This window comes from Cervus elaphus, chromosome 3 (assembly GCF_910594005.1).
Source record: "Cervus elaphus chromosome 3, mCerEla1.1, whole genome shotgun sequence".
In the NCBI taxonomy this organism is placed as follows: Eukaryota; Metazoa; Chordata; class Mammalia; order Artiodactyla; family Cervidae; genus Cervus; species Cervus elaphus.
Genome location: NC_057817.1, coordinates 12,044,104 through 12,063,668, shown reverse-complemented (window position 1 = coordinate 12,063,668; position 19,565 = coordinate 12,044,104). Strand labels below are relative to the sequence as shown.

Below are 19,565 nucleotides of genomic sequence, written 5' to 3'. Positions count from 1 at the left end.
GATGGATCAAAAGTAAGAGGACGTTTTATGATTTAGATATCCCAGAGCTTCTCTGATAGCTCAGATGGTAGAGAATCTGCCTCTGCGGCATGAGACCTGGGTTCGGTCCCTGGTCAGGAAGATAACCTGGAGAAGGAAATGGCAACCCACTGCAGTACTCTTGCCTGGAGAATCCCATGGACAGAGGAGCCTGGTGGGCTACAGTCCACGGGGTCACAAAGAGTCAGACATGGCTGAGAGACTTTCAGTTTCAGTTTTCAGGTGGCGCTAATGGTAAAGAACCCGCCTGCAAATGCGGGAGATATAAGAGATACGGGTTCGACCCCTGGGTTGGGAAGATCCCCTGGAGGAGAAAATGGCAGCCCACTCCAGTATTCTTGCCTGGAGAATCCCATGGATCGAAGAGCCTGGCGGGCTGCAGTCACAAAGAGTCAGACATGACTGAAGCAACTTAGCAAGCACTCACGATTGTGATCATCAAAGAAGAGAAACAACTTACAATCACTGGAAAATGGTACTTGCAAAGATGGAATTATTCATGTTCAAATTATTTGCCAAAGTAAGTTTCCAGGTCTAATTAGAAGTCAGAGAAGACTATCAGAAAGGAAGATCAAGACTAAAACAGGTTTAGTCCAAGCTGATGATTGTGTGGTAGGCATCTGAGGAACTGTTGAAGGGTTTTCAGAGGACAGTTCAATAATAATTAGCTCACATTAATTGGCTGTTTCTTTTGTACAAGTTATAGGTGTCATCACATTAAATATATTTTCTTATTTAACTCTCATACCAAGCCTCTGAGGTAGGTACTATTATCAACTTCATCTTACACATGAGGAAACTGATCTACAAAAAGGAAAAGTGACTTGTCTGTGGATGCACAGCTAAGAAGGAGGGCCCCAGGAATCCAGCCCAAGCATCCCCATCTCAGAGCCCATTGTACTTATTACCGGATCTGCTCTTACAGATTTATTTTCCATGGCAATGTACCGCAAGGGTAAGAAGCCTGGAGAGTAAGGCCAATTACAAGCCTGAGAAAAAAGAACAGTGGCAGTGAAAACAGAAAGTGAAAGGAGATAAAATAGGAAGTAAGAATGGAAATAGACAGGCATTACATGGACGGTGACTGAAATGGCCAGCCTGAGTGACAGAAGAAATGGAACCATGTGGTATTTAGATAGTCCTATCGCAAATTGGCAGTTCCAAAATAGCCTCCTAGGCTAAGTGGTCTGAGAATAAAGTCTCTTTTCTCTGACAGCAATGAACCATCCACGCTGGGAAGAATATGGAGAAGGAGACCTCACAGCCCCCAGGGTTGTGAATTTTTGAATAATGAATTTCATTTCTCAGCGTTTAACATCTTAGTGAAATTGTTGATTTACAAGTTGTTCTCCCAGACTGTAAGAGCTTGAGGTCAGGGACTCTGTATGCCCTGGGACTAGGGTAGCAGGCAGTCATTAGATTCTTGTAGACCTACTATGTGTTGAGATTTTGACCTCAAAACAAAAAATAAAACTAACAAAATTTCTGACTCAGCAAAATGTTAAAGATAGTCTAAGAAAAATTGCTTGGTACTGAGGGGCCTAAAAAAATAAGTACTAAACATTGCCTCCAGGTCCAGGGTAGGATGGTTTAGAGAGAAAGCGTTTTTGTTGTGTCTTGAAAAACAAGATACAGTGGGAAGACAAAGCAGAAGAGCATGTGGATATCATTTAGTATGAAAGGCACAAAGCTAAGAAATGCAAACACACTCTACCTATGAGGTCAAAACTGAAACAGTTGAAGATATAAAACCTGTAAAGGAGGAAGCAGACATTTCTGTTTGGATGGAATCACTCAAGCAGAACCGTCCTTGCTTAAATTAGTCTGAATTAGGATTTAGGAACTACAAGCCCAGAAAATGCCCTTGATAGATCTACATTTTTTAGACATTTTCAGCCCTTCATCTAGATGTCCTTGTGGTGGTGGTGGATATTACTAGGGTGCCCACTCTTTGCTCCTGTCTTTGGATCAGGTACAACAAGTGCAGGCTGCCCTCTGCACGTTGCCCTATGAACTTGCCAATTATTCACACACCTGAGTGTTCCCCACATGCTGGGCCTTCTTGACGTGCCGCATTCCATTTACAGTAACTCACTGACTCTTCTCAAGAGAGTCTGAGGCCTTTGGGGAAATTAATGGCATTCTTTACTGCAGACGAGAATGTGTTTCCTGAAAAAGACTCAGGAGTTTTTCTGATTCAAAAAAACTGACCTTCCCTTACAATTAGTACTTTGTTTCCACACAGGAAATGACAATCTTGTACCTGAAACTTCCTGTAGAAGGAAGATTGTCCTCTAAAATCTGTTCTAAAATTTAAAACAAATATGGGTGCCCCTGTTTATAGTGATGTGTGCATGTAAGTGATTTGAGGGGAAAGGATGGTTAGATATTAGATTATCTAAAAGAAAGAAAGGAAGAAGGAAGGGAGAAAGAAAGAAATGGAGAGAGAGAGAAGGAAGTAAGGAGAAGCGAGGGAGGAGGGAAGGAAGAAGGACAGAGGACACCCGTGTATCCAAAATGCCTGTTTATCCCAAATCACTTTTTTAAAATTTAGTATTTCCTAATAGTTCAGGTCACTATTTCTCTGAAAGTAACTTCAAAATATCTGATGGCCACAAGCATGCCTTCATGCAATTAATGCTATGCTTACCCTTAATCATCTCTCATGAGATCACCATGTGTTAAACTCAGTGATTTCCAAGAATTTTAGCAGTAACCAAATTGCTTTGTTTTCCTAACCATGCCTCTCTCCCAAGCCAGCATGTCCAGATATATGTCTCTTAAATAAATTCCATATGATGCAGATTTTTTTAATAGAGAAAAATGAAATATTTCTTGGAGAATTTCAGTGCATTGCTTTACATAATTACTACCACCCTTGGGTTAAGGAAAGGCAGATCTGGATTAATATCATGCAACACAGCCCTAGAGTAAAAGCCAGTCACCCACTCCAGTCTGGCCTGTTTCTCACAGTTCCAAATGTGTCCGTTCGGAGGCCTCTATTTGCGACTTAGCCCAGCCAGCTAAGGGCCAAAGGGCAGAATCCCCTGGACCCTTATCTCATTATCTTTGTGTTAAGTAGCTAGAATAGGAAAAAGAAGTACAGAATGTCAGTGGCTAAAAGACAAAGTAGGGAAAAGCCCATGAAAATAGAACAGAGGAAGGTCGGAGGACTGGAGTGAGAACCTCAGGTGAAACAAACAGCCCTCCTGGCTAGCCCAGTTTACATAGGGCAGGCTCAGGGGGAAGAGAAAAACCGTTTAAAAAGAGGAGCCAAAATTGGGCCTCTGGCCTCTCTTCTGTTCGCCTTTCCTTTAGGGTCAGCCTGTCCTCATGCCTCGAGGGTGTACGTTCCTTTGCTAGCCAAGTAAAACTCTGAGCTATAATCGAGCTGTAACATGGGTCTCCTGTTTCAGTTCTTTGCGGTGAGACAGAACCAAGGAAATTACACACTCCCCTTGACACTTGCATACTCTTACTAAAGCTGTTGTGCTGTGAGTGTTTGTGATTTAAAGGTAACAAACAAAGCACAAAGAAAACTTTTCCAAGGGGTATAATGTCCAGTGATTTCTCAAACAACTGTATGGTAAATTTCTGTTCAAAAGGAGAATAGGATTACTTGAGCTCATTGGATTGCCTCTTAACCAGATTCCTATCAGGGATCGCAAACCAGATTGAACTCTTAGAATCATCTGCAATGGGTGCTGTTCTCATAAAGTGACTGAAAAAAATGTACTAAAAATATATTATGAGATGTAATTTATTGAAACCAGAAGCAACTAAATGTAAATAAATATCGGCTGACTTGTTCAACATTCACTACTGCTTACAGAACACCTCTTTGGTGCCTGACTTTGTTCTAGATGCTTCAGATGCACCTCTGAACAGAGTATGTACTTGAGGCATTGGTTCCCCTTGAGCTTATTTTCTTTCATGAGATGACAGGTCGAGGAATAAATGATACATTATGTTAGAAGATAAGTGATGTGGGAAAAAATAAGGCAAGGAATGGAGATAAGGAATGTCTGCTCGGTATTATGGGAAAGAGGGGAAGAGACATTCAGAGAGAAAGTGACATTTGAGTAAAGATTTAAAAGTATACAAAGAGTAAGGCACGTGAAGATACAGGAGACAAGCATTCAGAATGAGGCAACAGCAGATGCAAAGGTCCTGAGGCAGAAAAAGGTCTGGGCTGTGTCCAGGCAACAACAAGGAAACCAGTGTTGCTTGCTGATGTGGGCGTTGAGTCAGAGAACAAAGGGTAGAATGGATCCTAACAGCTGGTTTAGCTTTTATTCTCAGTGAGGCAGATATTAATTGGAGGGTTATGAGCAGAGAAGTTACATTATCTGACTTAACTTTTAACAGGATCACTCCAGTTCCTGTGGCACGCTTTTAAAATTAGGGAACTCGTTAGAAGATTCACAATTGAAACGTTCTACTTTTCAAAAATGGCTTATGTACAATTTATGTAATTTCCTTGTGAAAATGTTACGTGTTTTCCAGGTGATGAGTGCATATTGACTTGCTTTTTTTGGCTAAATGTAGCAGAAACCAGGTGTAAATGTGTATTTGTCTCTTCCCCTGTAATGCTACTTACCTGTCACATAACTGAAGCATTTTCCCCCAATGGATATAACATTACAACTCTTGATAATGCTCCTGGGCCCTGTGGAAACCCACTCTAAATTTTCTTGCACGTGTCCTGTGTTCAGTCCTGCCTCTGCCCCTCCACCCTTACTGCTCATCCTGCTTGGAATGTCATCCCTGACTCCTTTCCACCAGCCCTTCAAAGTCAGTTCAGTTCCTCTAAAGTCTCCACTGCTCATTTCCATTGCTACGAATATTAACCCCTTCTCCAAAACATCATACTCAGAATGTGCATCATCGAGTTTAGCATCTATTTGTGAATTGCACTATGTTTTTAAACAGTTTCATGTATTTGCTTTTTCTATTTAACCAGGGATCTCCTGTAAAACTGGGTGCTTGTCTGTGTGAGTCTCAGGTCTCAGCTCACAATAGGTGCTCAATAATTACCTGATGCTTTGTAGTTTAACCCTTCGACTCATTTCTAGTCAATATATCTATCACAGTGAGACTAGGCTATTCAAAAAGCCGAGTTTTCAATGCAGGCATGTCCTCGGAAAGCCTGAGGGGATGGCTGAGTCCAGCGAACCAGGTGAGGGAGCTACTCTAGTTTCGCTTTGGAGTTGGGACGCCAGTGTCGCTGTTCCCCTTCCCAGGTGCTGAATAGCTGAGACACGTTTCTTTACTATCCCGTGAAGTGAAAAAGCAGTTGATTGGTGTGTCTTTTCAGCTACTATTAACTTTAATCTTTGTTTTGCCTCCTTGTTACTTTGTTGCACTGCATTTTGTGGTAGCATCTATTGCACACGGAAAGCTTTTGTGTTAGAAAACATTTTTATTATATATTCTAACATGTTATAGTCCACCACAATAAGCAATTAATCAATTGATAGCAGGAAGTAATCAAATGCTTCATTTCAGAGTTCCTAAGCATGAAAGACACACATTCAAAATAAAACAATATGTATAAAATGTGTGTGTAAGATCAATGTATCTAAGGAATAGAGAATATATTTTCCAATATAGTCCTGGCCAGGTATATATCAATTTGAGTTTCAAAGAAACACAAACTTGTTATTTCAATCATGAACGAGCTGAAATTGGTTTTGTAAATGGATGTCAAGGGTCAGTAGTAGGGATAGTGATTAAAGATGCATTTGTCTAGGCTCTTCACATATTTTTGTTATCAGAAACAATCATTTCTTGTCATTGAGATGCTTTGCTTTCTTTAAAACCAGTAGTGATTGTAAATGAAAATAAGTGTACTATTGAATTTTATACCTTACATTGTTTTTAGTGATGGAAGTCAATGTACCTCGGAGTTCCCTTCAAATGAGATGTAATGTTGTAGTCTACACAAAAAACTAACTCCTAAGATAGCCACCTGGACCCAGAAAGCATACTAAAATCAAGTGTATCATTTGAATGGGGCTAAAATTACTGCCTTGATCTTCTGCCTCTATAAACAGGCATTTGTTTCTACCGTTGAAATGAGGAGGAGCAGACAGGACAGATGGAAGAAACTCCACTTAGACCCTGTAATGCATGCAGGAATATGTTTATGTGGGCACTTTCTTGTTTAAGGGATAAAGTTATTTGCTGATAATATAATTCAGTTTCTTAGCCCATTAACATTTGATGTTTGACTTTCAGTGAATCAGTCTTGAGGAAGATTATTTTTAGATATCAGTGTTTCATTTCTAATAAAATCAATGGATGATTTGCATGTATTATTCAAAGGAAGAAAGAATTCTGTTATTCTGTATTAACTCATAAAAAGCTTATAAAGGATTATGGGGCTTTTAAAAAATATTGTCATTAAAAATAATCACAGCCATCTTTTCCCATATTATCTGACTAACAATCCTTGCTGTATACTTCAGGCATGAACTTCTAGAAGAAGCTCGGAGAAAGGGATTACCTTTTGCCCAATGGGATGGGCCCACTGTAGTCGCATGGCTAGAGGTAAGAGAATTAAATCAGAAGACTTTCAATCCAATCCAATTTTTAGAGACATGTAAAGCCAGGTTCCTGACATCTTCATTTTTCCGGTAGTCTGGAATAGCTTATAAAGAGAATGTTTGCTTTATCTAGGGACCCACAGTCATAGCTGTGATTTTTCTCTGATGCTTTCTTGTGACTGTGGCAGAGCAGTAGGCAGAGAGATGAAAGAAAGTTTTAGTAAATTCCGTGCTCTTTATATCTAGAGTTAGTCAAGAAACAATTCTTGAGTAACACTCCTCGGAGAGTAAAGCATCTGCCTGCAATGTAGGAGACCTGGATTTGATCCCTGGGTCAGGAAGATGCCCTGGAGAAGGGAATGGCAACCCCCTCCAGTATTCTTGCCTGGAGAATCTCATGGACAGAGGAGCCTGGCGGGCTACAGCCCATGGGGTCACAAAGAGTCGGACATGACTGAGTGACTAACACTTTTGCTGTGTGGTTGCTAGGAAGCATCTGTCTAGTACATTAGTCCAGGGCCCTTCCTCATCAGCAGGTTAACAGAGAAGAGCCATCTCCATATTTTTAGCACTTCTGTGTGATCCAAGACTTTTGCAGCCATTCCTTTGCTTGTAGAACATTCCTGAACATGAAGGAGCCAGCTAGATTTAGACATTTGTGGAGTTTTGCAGAATACACAAACCGTTGTTCCCTTCAGTGTCTAGACTGAATGTTTTTAATGAAATGAGAACTACATTTAGCATATCCTGCACAACACAATGGCCTGGATAAATGAATCAGTACCTGATCAGCAGAAGCAGACCAGGATGGTGAAGAAAATACATATTTGACCACAAAGGGCCCTTTCATACCACTTCTCAATAGTTTCACTGCCCCTTCCATTCAGTTCTCTAATGTGGGCTGTTGGCAGCTGCTAGGATATGCTGATGTCAAGATGAAGGGGAGTATGGTCAGTCCACCATATCCATGGGTTCCCCGTCCATGGATTCAACCAAACACATTCAATCTGAAACAAATCCCTGGATGAGCCCTGGATAGTCAGGCCCCATAGGGACTCTAGCGTCTGCAGATTTTGGTCTGCGACATCCTGGAGCCAATAGCCCAGGAACACCAAGGGACTGACTATATGAACTTTTGTTGCTTGGCAGAGGCAATTAGAACCCATTGTTTTAAAAGGTTCAGGATTATAAAATCGTTCACCTTCATTATTATATCAAATCCAGAGCTAATGAATTAATCAATGAGAGACAACAAAACTCATTTCAGTTTAAAAAATTATCTTGCACAGATAAATATAAAAACATGCTTTGCATTTTTTTTTCTTTTGGACTGAGTGAAAGAAGCCTGTGTCTTGCTTTATTTTATTTTTTCATATCAGTCAGGAAATTTTTTAGCTTATTAGTGATCAGAGCTGTTCTTCCAAATATGTCTTTAAAATTACTATATTTTAAAAATCAATTTTAAGACAAAATGTTTAAGAAAGCCCACCACAAAACTGAGAGCAACTCATTGTGCAGTTTCTCTCCAGCAAAACAAGCTACAGTTTCACAGAGTTAGCTGCTATTTTGGCAACTGATGAAAATATCCTTTATTTAAAAAAAAGATTTACTGACATTAAGGGCCTAGGAAATGACAGGCAGTGACGTTTCTGCTAATTAAAGCTATCCTGAGCACACAAAAATTGCTCCTAGTCTGCTCCCTAAAGTGACTGAAATTATAAAATGGAATAAACACAGTGAGTGAGGTGGGTGATCCAGTGAATGAGAGCTCTTAACTTTCACCTCCTTTAGTACCTCCTTGAGTGCACAGCCCACTGAGTGGTGGATACAAATAAGTCTGATGCTTCACACACCATTTATAGACACCAAGAACTTTGTGAAAGTCTAATCAGGGATGGGGGCTTTCCAGGTAGCGCTAGCAGTAAAGAACCTGCCTGCCAGGGCAGGAAATGTTAAGAGTCGTGGGTTCCATCCCTGGGTCTGGAAGATCCCCTAGAGAAGGACATGGCAACCCACTCCAGTATTCTTGCCTGGAGAATATCATGGACAGAAGAGCCCAGCAGGCTATAGTCCATAGGGTCACAGAGTCAGACATGACTGAAGTGACTTAGCACACAGAGCACAATTAGCAATGACCTTGGTAACCAGGTATTGGCAACCATGTATTGGTAATGTTAACCAGTATGGAAGTCCAGATATCTTAGTATAGAGGAGGTGAAAAGAAGTGAAAATCATCCAGGTCCAGTGAAGGTATATTTAGATGTTTAGGTATTTTGAACAACTTTAGTTTACAAACTATGAATTCAAATCCATCTTTTCTTGTATATAATCATATCTGTCAAGGCAAGGTCAATTCCTGTGCCTAACACGTAGGAGATGCTATTGTCAGCCATGCACCACACCTGTCTCCTTTCTCTTATCTCAGTCACAGCCCAGGCCACATTGGATGAATGATTTCACTTTTTAATTCCTCTACAGAAGCAAGCAACCCTTTAACATGGAAGAATTTTTAAAATTAAAAAAAAAATCAGTATTAGTTATTTATCATCACGTAGCAAATTATCCCAACACATAGCATTTCTTTTCCTCATGACTTCTGTGGGTCAGGAATCTGGACATGGTTTACCTATGGCCTCTATCCAAAGTCTCTCACAAGACTGTGGGCAGAGTGTCAGCCCAGGGCCCCAGTCATGTCAAGACTTGACTTGGAGGAAAATCCAATTCTGAGCTGACTCTGCTCCTTGCTGCTGTTGGCCAGAGACATCTGTTCCTTTCCACGTGAGCATCTCACAGGAGTGCTTGCAGCTCGACAGCTGGCTTCCCCCAGAGCAAGAGCTCAGAGGAGAGGGGCAGAGAGGACCAGCTGGAATGAAGCCCGTCTGTTCATAACCTAACCTAGAAAGTCACATCCCATCACTTTCGCATGTGTGCTAAGTCGCTTCAGTTGTGTCTGACTCTGTGCAATCCTATGGACTGTAGCCCGCCAGGCTCCTCCGTTCACGGGATTCTCCAGGCAAGAGTACTGGAGTGGGGTGCCGTGCCCTCCTTTAAGGGATCTTCCCAGGGATCGAACCTGGGTCTCTGGCAAGTGGGTTCTTCACCACCAGCGCCAGTCCCTTTTATCACAGTCTTTTCATTACAGTAAGACTCCAGGTCCAGCCCCAACTTGGAGGAAGTGGGTGATACAAGTGCAGGAATATCAGGAAGTGAGATAATTTGGAATCATCTTAGAAGCTGCCTAAAACAAAGCCTTAGAAATAATAAAGCCAAATCCCTTCCATTTTACAAATGAGGGCAATAGGGCTGAGGTACAGAGGACTTCTACAACTCACCAGGGACAGGGAAGGCCCGAGCCCTCTGATTGTTCGTCTAGAGCTCTTGACGTTATATATTGCTGATTTGTGGTTTTTCTTCTCTTGTTTCTTCACTTGCGCTCACTCTCAGCGCTCTCTCCTTTTGCTCAGTCTGTTCATATCAACAAATAAAATACCCCCCAAAATAGTATTTTAGCTTCTTAAAAATTTAAACTCACCAGTAGGTGCCCCACTTCTTATTCACAGCTAACGACAAGGGAGCGGGGAGCGGGATGGCAAGAATATTCCTTACTAAGCGTGTGTAATTCTGATGTTCCAGCTCAGTGCATCCACGCTGGGCTTCACATGTGTGCTGGGCATTATGCTCTGTTCATTGCACTCCCAATTCAACTGTCTTTCCAAAGCCTCACAGCAAAGTTGAAAAATCAGAATCCGTAATTTCTAGAGCATTATTCGTTTCGTAACTCTCTTTAATTAATGTTTTACAGGTGCTGATACTGTTAGCCTCTTCCATTAGCCCATCATTTCATTCTCCAAAAAGCATTTTCCTATTTAGCATCTAATTGAGCACATACAAATTAGCACATAGCATAGGTAGGTAGGTTGGAAATGTCGCTTAGCCACATTAAAGCCTTTGATCAAAAGCACTCAGAATTCCAAAGGAGAATTATAAATTGAAGTCATTTATTAAACAAATGTGTTAATTGAGCCTTTACCAAATGTGGCTTGTAGCTGTTCTTCTCCTTAAGCTCTAGAGGAGATTTGGTGAGGTGCAGCTATTATATTTATCCCTCATAAATTCGTTGTTAAATTGCAGACCCTGAAGGCTACCTTTCCGATCTTTATTTCCGTTACTGCCTAACTGGTTCTTTGAATAAATTAGTTAATGTCTTTGTGCCTCTCTCTGCTCTGGGGGAAGTAATAATAGCACCTCTTTCACGGGGTTGTGGTAATAAATGAGTTCATACAAGTAAGGTAATTAGAATACGATCTAGCACATAGCGTTAACGGTTAACTATGGTTATAATCTGGGTACATTTTTTCCCCAATCCAACAGCTCTGGTTGGGAATGCCTGCTTGGTACGTGGCAGCCTGCAGAGCCAATGTGAAGAGCGGTGCCATTATGTCTGCTTTATCGGACACTGAGATCCAGAGAGAAATTGGAATCAGCAACCCTCTGCATCGCTTAAAGCTCCGATTAGCAATCCAGGAGATGGTTTCCCTAACCAGTCCTTCAGCTCCTCCAACATCCAGAACTGTGAGTCCGTTTGCACTCCTCCCCTCTCCCAGGGCTGGGCGGACAGCAGCCTCCCCAGGCCCACAGAGCAGAACTGTGGCAGCAAGCATGTCAATGTCAGCATGCATTATTCCCAGGAGATCTAGCTTGCTCTTCATTAACCTTGCTGCTACTTTTAATAGGTTTTCAATTGAAGAGCTGTGAGTCCTATCAGAATTGAAGGCTGCAACCAAAATAGACTTTCGAGCTAGCCTCTAAAATTTAGATTTTTCTCCCAAGCAAGACCAAGAGTTTATTCTTCCGTGAGATTTTTCCTTTTTAATGTAATCCAGCATCTCAAGAGATGAACTCTAGGCAGCAGTACTTTTTGAAGATGTAATGCTAAACTCACTACCTCTTAAGCGGTTTTCATAAATGAAAGTACCTTAATATTTAATGTTTTATAAATACCATGTGAATTACCTGCCCCCAAAACCTGTTTGCTTTTTATTTATAAATCCCTATTTCTCTCATAATTTTGTCCCTGTCTTAATATTAGAAAAGAACAAAATATTTTAAAAAGGAATGCCAGATGACAAATTCAAACATTGAGAAAAACTCGCAAATACCATTCTTTCTTTCCTTAGTCCTTCTCCAAATTATATCATTTTCTGATAAAGAATGTGATTTCTGATGTTAATTGGATTTTTCTGGTTCCATGTCTTATACAAAAAAGAGAAAAAAGGAAAAATGAGGTAAGTTCAAATACTGGGCAAAAGATAGGAAAGTAAAATTATTTCAATTTTCAGGCACACAGCTAACTTGAGTATAACTTTTTTTTATATGGTCTTAATGTATGGATGTGAGAGTTGGACTGTGAAGAAAACTGAGCACAGAAGAAATGATGCTTTTGAACTATGGTGTTGGAGAAGACTCTTGGGAGTCCCTTGGACTGCAAGGAGATCCAACCAGTCCATCCTAAAGGAGATCAGCCCTGGGTGTTCATTGGAAGGACTGATGCTAAAGCTGAAACTCCAATACTTTGGCCACCTCATGCGAAGAGCTGACTTATTTGAAAAGACCCTGATGCTAGGAAAGATTGAGGGCAGGAGGAGAAGGGGACGACGGAGGATGAGATGGTTGGATGGCATCACCAACTCGATGGACATGGGTTCGGGTGGACTCCGGGAGTTGGTGATGGACAGGGAGGCCTGGTGTGCTGCGGTTCATGGGGTTGCAAAGAGTCGGACACGACTGAGTGACTGAACTGAACTGAGCTGAACTAAACATCACAGTAAATTGGAGAATTGGTTTCATTTTATTACATATATTCTTATATTCCTTCCCAGTGCACTAGATTCCAGTGCTAGAAACACAAAGTCAAAATTTAAAAGTGTTTATCTTTCTTATAAAATTCCATTTTAACTTTTTCCTAAGATATATTTAGGAGAAAATATATACTTTAACAAATTCTTATATATAACTTCTTGAAAGTGAAAGAGGAGAGTGAAAAAGTTGACTAAAAACTCAACATTCAGAAAACTAAGATCATGGTATCTGGTCCCATCACTTCATGGCAAATAGATGGGGAAACAGTGGAAATAGTGGCAGACTTTATTTTGGGGGGCCTCCAAAATCACTGCAGATGTTGACTGAAGCCATGAAATTAAAAGATGCTTGTGCCTTGGAAGGAAAGTTATGACTAACCTAGACTGCATATTTAAAAGCAGAGGCATTACTTTGCCAACAAAGGTCTGTCTAGTCAAGGCTATGGTTTTTCCAGTAGTCATGTATGGATGTGAGAGTTGAACTGTAAAGAAAGCTGAGCACTGAAGAATTGATACTTTTGAACTATGGTGTTGGAGAAGACTCTTGAGAGTTCCTTGGACTGCAAGGAGATCCAACCAGTCCATCCTAAAGGAGATCGGTCCTGGGTGTTCATTGGAAGGACTGATGCTGAAGCTGAAACTCGAATACTTTGGCCACCTCATGCGAAGAGTTGACTCATTGGAAAAGACCCTGATTCTGGGAGCAATTGGGGGCAGGAGGAGAAGGGGACAACAGAGGATGAGATGGCTGGATGGCATCACCGACTCAATGGACATGAGTTTGAGTAAACTCCGGGAGTTGGTGATGGACAGGGAGGCCTGGCGTGCTGCGATTCATGGGCTCGCAAAGAGTCAGACACGACTGAGCAACAGAACTGAACTGATAGCATATTAAAATGTATATAAATGTTATATACTATAGCTGAAGTACTACTGAAGCTAAAAAAGTAATTCAGAATATATTTAAAATAAAAGCTGAGAAGGCCATTAAAATAGTTACTATAAACAGAATTCAGATCTGATGATGAGTTTTCCTGAGTAACTTCCAACTGAGAGAGAAGTTATCATGACTGGTTTCTGTTAACATTCTCCTCCCAAGAGCAGATTTGAACAAAAATATTTAAAATTCCTAATCTTGCAAAAGTAAAAGCAACGGAAGTCCCAACTTAAAGATGGAAAATAGAATGTAACTGATTTATATTTGGCATCCTGTTTCTTAAAGGAAACTTGAACAATTAAGCACTGTTTTTCTAAAAATGTCTAAGCAAACTGAAGGAACTTAAATCAGAAGCTGTGAAAGGTAAGGGCATACTCAGTTGTTCAGAGAACAGTCAAATGTGAAGAGAGCTTATGAGACCCTCCTTCATCTATTCTCAGTTCACCTCAAAGGCTTTATTTCCTCAGATCAGGATCCCAGGAACACAGAACTACTTTAAATTTCCTAAACTTTTATGATTTGGGTTGATCATAAGCTTTTTCAGTTGTTCTTCTCCTGCCTGGCACATTCTTCCCACTCCAGGGTCACTGGCCTCCAATTCTTCCTCCCTCTGATGATCCCTGAATGTCCTTCCTCTGAAAAGTTTTCACCAAACTCCAAAGTCTGGATTTGCTTCCCTTCCCAAGTTATCGCTCTGTATACTTACAAAAAGCTATTACATAATTTTCTCTCCTTGATTCATCCCACACTAGGCCAAGAAGGTATATTACCAGGTTTTCCATAGTCCCTAGGCCTTAACTCCGGAGAAGGCAATGGCACGCCACTCCAGTACTCTTGCCTGGAAAATCCCATGGATGGAGGAGCCTGATGGGCTGCAGTCCATGGGGTCGTGAAGAGTCGGACATGACTGAGCAACTTCACTCTCACTTTTCACTTTCATGCATTGGAGAAGGAAATGGCAACCCACTCCACTGTTCCTGCCTGGAGAATCCCAGGGATGGGGGAGCCTGGTGGGCTGCCGTCTATGGGGTCGCATAGAGTCAAGAACAACTGAAGCGACTTAGCAGCAGCAGCAGCAGCAGGCCTTAACTCAGTGCCTGGCAAATTGTAAGTAGTCAATAAATATGCATCTTAATATCATGATTTTATAAGTCATACTACCCACCACTACACAGGATATGAAATATGTATGCCCTGACTACAGAGAGAGGTAACCATGCTAAGAAAATGAAGACATGTTCACAAGCAGGTTTAGTAGAAGATGACAGTTTTATTTCTTAAGGTGAGATAGAAGCAGAGTGCTCTGGCATTCCAAGGAGGAAAAAGTCACTCCTGATTAAGGCTCAAAGAGAAATTAACATTTGAAAGACAGGTAATATATTGTTAATTATTAAAATCATTAATATTTTCACTCTTAACTTTTTGATAGAGACCTTTACATTCTACTTTCTTTCTCATTTTATAAAAATTAATTATTTTTACATATTATTTTGTACTTTTAAAACCCAATAATAATAGAGCATGAATATTTTCCCCATTTTATTAATATTAAATATGTAATGTAGTATCATTGTTTTTTTTTTTGTTTTGTTTTGTTTTGTTTTTCTTTTCTTTTTTTTTTAATTTATTTATTTTTTCAGTGGGTTTTGTCATACATTGACATGGATCAGCAATAGATTTACACTTATTCCCCATCCCGATCCCCCCTCCCACCTCCCTCTCCACCCGATTCCTCTGGGTCTTCCCAGTGCACCAGGCTCGAGCACTTGTCTCATGCATCCCACCCGGGCTGGTGACCTGTTTCACCATAGATAATATACATGCTGTTCTTTCGAAACATCCCACCCTCACCTTCTCCCACAGAGTTCAAAAGTCTGTTCTGTACATCTGTGTCTCTTTTTCTGTTTTGTATAGGGTTGTCGTTACCATCTTTCTAAATTCCATATATATGTGTTAGTATACTGTAATGGTCTTTATCTTTCTGGCTTACTTCACTCTGTATAATGGGCTCCAGTTTCATCCATCTCATTAGAACTGGTTCAAATGAATTCTTTTTAACGGCTGAGTAATATTCCATGGTGTATATGTACCAAAGCTTCCTTATCCATTCATCTGCTGATGGGCATCTAGGTTGCTTCCATGTCCTGGCTATTATAAACAGTGCTGCGATGAACATTGGGGTGCACATGTCTCTTTCAGATCTGGTTTCCTCGGTGTATATGCCCAGAAGTGGGATTGCTGGGTCATATGGCAGTTCTATTTCCAGTTTTTGAAGAAATCTCCACACTGTTTTCCATAGTGGCTGTACTAGTTTGCATTCCCACCAACAGTGTAAAAGGGTTCCCTTTTCTCCACACCCTCTCCAGCATGTATTGCTTGTAGACTTTTGGATAGCAGCCATCCTGACTGGCGTGTAATGGTACCTCATTGTGGTTTTGATTTGCATTTCTCTGATAATGAGTGATGTTGAGCATCTTTTCATGTGTTTGTTAGCCATCTGTATGTCTTCTTTGGAGAAATGTCTGTTTAGTTCTTTGGCCCATTTTTTGATTGGGTCATTTATTTTTCTGGAATTGAGCTTCAAGAGTTGCTTGTATAATTTTGAGATTAATCCTTTGTCTGTTTCTTCATTTGCTATTATTTTCTCCCAATCTGAGGGCTGTCTTTTCACCTTGCTTATAGTTTCCTTTGTAGTGCAAAAGCTTTTAAGTTTCATTAGGTCCCATTTGTTTAGTTTTGCTTTTATTTCCAATATTCTGGGAGGTGGGTCATAGAGGATCGTGCTGTGATTTATGTCGGAGAGTGTTTTGCCTATGTTCTCCTCTAGGAGTTTTATAGTTTCTGGTCTTACATTTAGATCTTTAATCCATTTTGAGTTTATTTTTGTGTATGGTGTTAGAAAGTGTTCTAGTTTCATTCTTTTACAAGTGGTTGACCAGCTTTCCCAGCACCACTTGTTAAAGAGGTTGTCTTTTTTCCATTGTGTATCCTTGCCTCCTTTGTCAAAGATAAGGTGTCCATAAGTTCGTGGATTCATCTCTGGGCTTTCTATTCTGTTCCATTGATCTATATTTCTGTCTTTGTGCCAGTACCATACTGTCTTGATGACTGTGGCTTTGTAGTAGAGTCTGAAGTCAGGCAGGTTGATTCCTCCAGTTCCATTCTTCTTTCTCAAGATTACTTTGGCTATTCGAGGTTTTTTGTATTTCCATACAAATTGTGAAATTATTTGTTCTAGTTCTGTGAAAAATACCGTTGGTAGCTTGATAGGGATTGCATTGAATCTATAGATTGCTTTGGGTAGAATAGCCATTTTGACAATATTGATTCTTCCAATCCATGAACACGGTATGTTTCTCCATCTGTTTGTGTCCTCTTTGATTTCTTTCATCAGTGTTTTATAGTTTTCTATGTATAGGTCTTTTGTTTCTTTAGGTAGATATATTCCTAAGTATTTTATTCTTTTTGTTGCAATGGTGAATGGTATTGTTTCCTTAATTTCTCTTTCTGTTTTTTCATTGTTAGTATATAGGAATGCAAGGGATTTCTGTGTGTTAATTTTATATCCTGCAACTTTACTATATTCATTGATTAGCTCTAGTAATTTTCTGGAAGAGTCTTTAGGGTTTTCTATGTAGAGGATCATGTCATCTGCAAACAGCGAGAGTTTCACTTCTTCTTTTCCTATCTGGATTCCTTTTACTTCTTTTTCTGCTCTGATTGCTGTGGCCAAAACTTCCAACACTATGTTGAATAGCAGTGGTGAGAGTGGGCATCCTTGTCTTGTTCCTGATTTCAGGGGAAATGCTTTCAATTTTTCACCATTGAGGGTGATACTTGCTGTGGGTTTGTCATATATAGCTTTTATTATGTTGAGGTATGTTCCTTCTATTCCTGCTTTCTGGAGAGTTTTAATCATGAATGGGTGTTGAATTTTGTCAAAGGCTTTCTCTGCATCTATTGAGATAATCATATGGTTTTTATCTTTCAATTTGTTAATGTGGTGTATTACATTGATTGATTTGCGGATATTAAAGAATCCTTGCATTCCTGGGATAAAGCCCACTTGGTCGTGGTGTATGATTTTTTTAATATGTTGTTGGATTCTGTTTGCTAGAATTTTGTTAAGGATTTTTGCATCTATGTTCATCAGTGATATTGGCCTGTAGTTTTCTTTTTTTGTGGCATCTTTGTCTGGTTTTGGAATAGGGTGATGGTGGCCTCATAGAATGAGTTTGGAAGTTTACCTTCCTCTGCAATTTTCTGGAAGAGTTTGAGTAAGATAGGTGTTAGCTCTTCTCTAAATTTTTGGTAGAATTCAGCTGTGAAGCCATCTGCTCCTGGGCTTTTGTTTGCTGGAAGATTTTTGATTACAGTTTCGATTTCCTTGCCTGTGATGGGTCTGTTAAGATCTTCTATTTCTTCCTGGTTCAGTTTTGGAAAGTTATACTTTTCTAAGAATTTGTCCATTTCATCCAAGTTGTCCATTTTATTGGACATTGTTAATTACTGCATACCTCCTTTAATTTATTTAACCAACCCCCTAATATGGGACATTTTGCTTATTTAGCAGTTTTCATTGTATTTACATACAGTACCATAGTGAGTATGACTGTAGTTATATTATTACATTGACTGTGGTTATTTCCGTAGCAATATTTGTATAGAGGGCATTTATATTTTTATTACTTTTGAACCTTAGTTGCCAGATTCTATTGTGTAGTCTTTTCTCCCTGTTTGTCAGTGTTAATGACTACATTGCTTAAGTTTACATTTTAAAAGTTACTAGGAAAGTTAAAAATGTTTTCATATACTTATTTATTTTAGCATTTAAACGAATTTCCTATTCATAGCTTTTTTCACTTTTCTATCAGATTATAGGAATTTTCATTTTTTTTTTTGCTAATGTGTGAAAGCTCTTTATTCACAGAAGACATATGCCTTTAGCTAGATACCAATACAAGTTGCACAAGAGAGAATTTGTCTCTATTTGCTTTAAAAATAATCTACTGAGTGCTTTTTGTAAATATTTCTTTAACTCTATCTACATGAAAGTATTTACTTATTTTTAATATATTTCAAATATGATTTGCTTTGCAAAAAAATTGCATGTGATTTTAATCCACTACATAAAGTGAAGATGAAAACATTTTAAAGTCATCACCTAAAATTATATACTAGGATTCACTCTTTGAAATTTCAAAAGGAGTTGGCTTTTTTTTTTTTTAATGTTATCATGTCTTCTAGAACACTGCCAACAGTTCTGATCATACAAGATATTCCATGTGTTTAGGTTTGGGTTCCTGAGAAAGATGTACCTTGTTCATTCACTCAAATTCTTAAGATAAAAAAATAAGATACTTAGATTAAAAAACAAAAAAACCAAAAAACTGAACAGAACTCTGCCTCCTTTCTGTTTAGATGAGATGGACTAATAGAAAAATCTAATGTTTTCATTCATTATTATTATTTACATTTTTTATTTCTCTGGGCCAGCCCTAATCTTCCAGCTTTCTGTTTCTTTTTCCTAAGCTGTTACTATAGTTACTATAGAAGGCCTCCTATATAATAGAATAGAGATGGAGATATCCGATAATTGAAATATTTGGTTTAAGGGGTGTATCATAAAGAATACATAAATTCTTTAAATATTTCATCTTAAGTAAAAATATGTAAATATTCAAGCACTTGCAAATTTAGATGAAACCCTAGGATTTTTCTTTTAGTATAATTCCAGTGCCTGGAGTTTCACATCATGTTTATTTGATAGCTTCATCCTTTAAACATTTTCAACTTTTTAAGTTTGAGTTTCTTTTTAAAGTGATAACTAAGAGACTCGAAAAGCTATATGAGTGTAGAATTCTCCTGGAAATTTACAAATTCTTCCCTAGACTTTGCTGAAGTTGTATTTCTCATTGATAATGTGTTTTAATATTTGCCCTTATCTAGTCTTTCCAAATAATTCAGCTTAGTGTTCAGACATGAACCAAGTTTATTTAATTTTTGGCTCTATATAATATTTACTTAAATTGCCTAATTAAAAAAAAAAAGTGCTGTGAAAGTAAAAAGGTTTGGGAACAAAAACAAATGATCTTTGATAAACATATAATTTAGCAATTTTGAGCAGACATGGAGGGCATAAGATAAGCTTCAACACAATGTACAGGGGAAATACAGAGCATT

At 39.2% G+C, this 19,565-nt stretch overlaps 1 protein-coding gene across 14 annotated transcripts in view; it reads left to right on the top strand.

Moving 5' to 3' along the window:
• Window positions 1-19,565, top strand: part of PPFIA2 (PTPRF interacting protein alpha 2) — a 484,065-nt gene that overhangs the window by 437,738 nt on the left and 26,762 nt on the right. For 9 of the 14 annotated variants that reach the window (XM_043880449.1, XM_043880465.1, XM_043880430.1 and 6 more), the window contains 2 exons: window positions 6,510-6,591; window positions 10,959-11,159. In XM_043880449.1, coding sequence (XP_043736384.1) covers window positions 6,510-6,591; window positions 10,959-11,159 — 283 coding nt within the window. Of the gene's footprint in view, window positions 1-6,509; window positions 6,592-10,958; window positions 11,160-11,764; window positions 11,873-19,565 lie in introns of all 14 variants that reach the window. The other 5 variants (XM_043880420.1, XM_043880510.1, XM_043880487.1 and 2 more) reach the window with 1 other exon arrangement.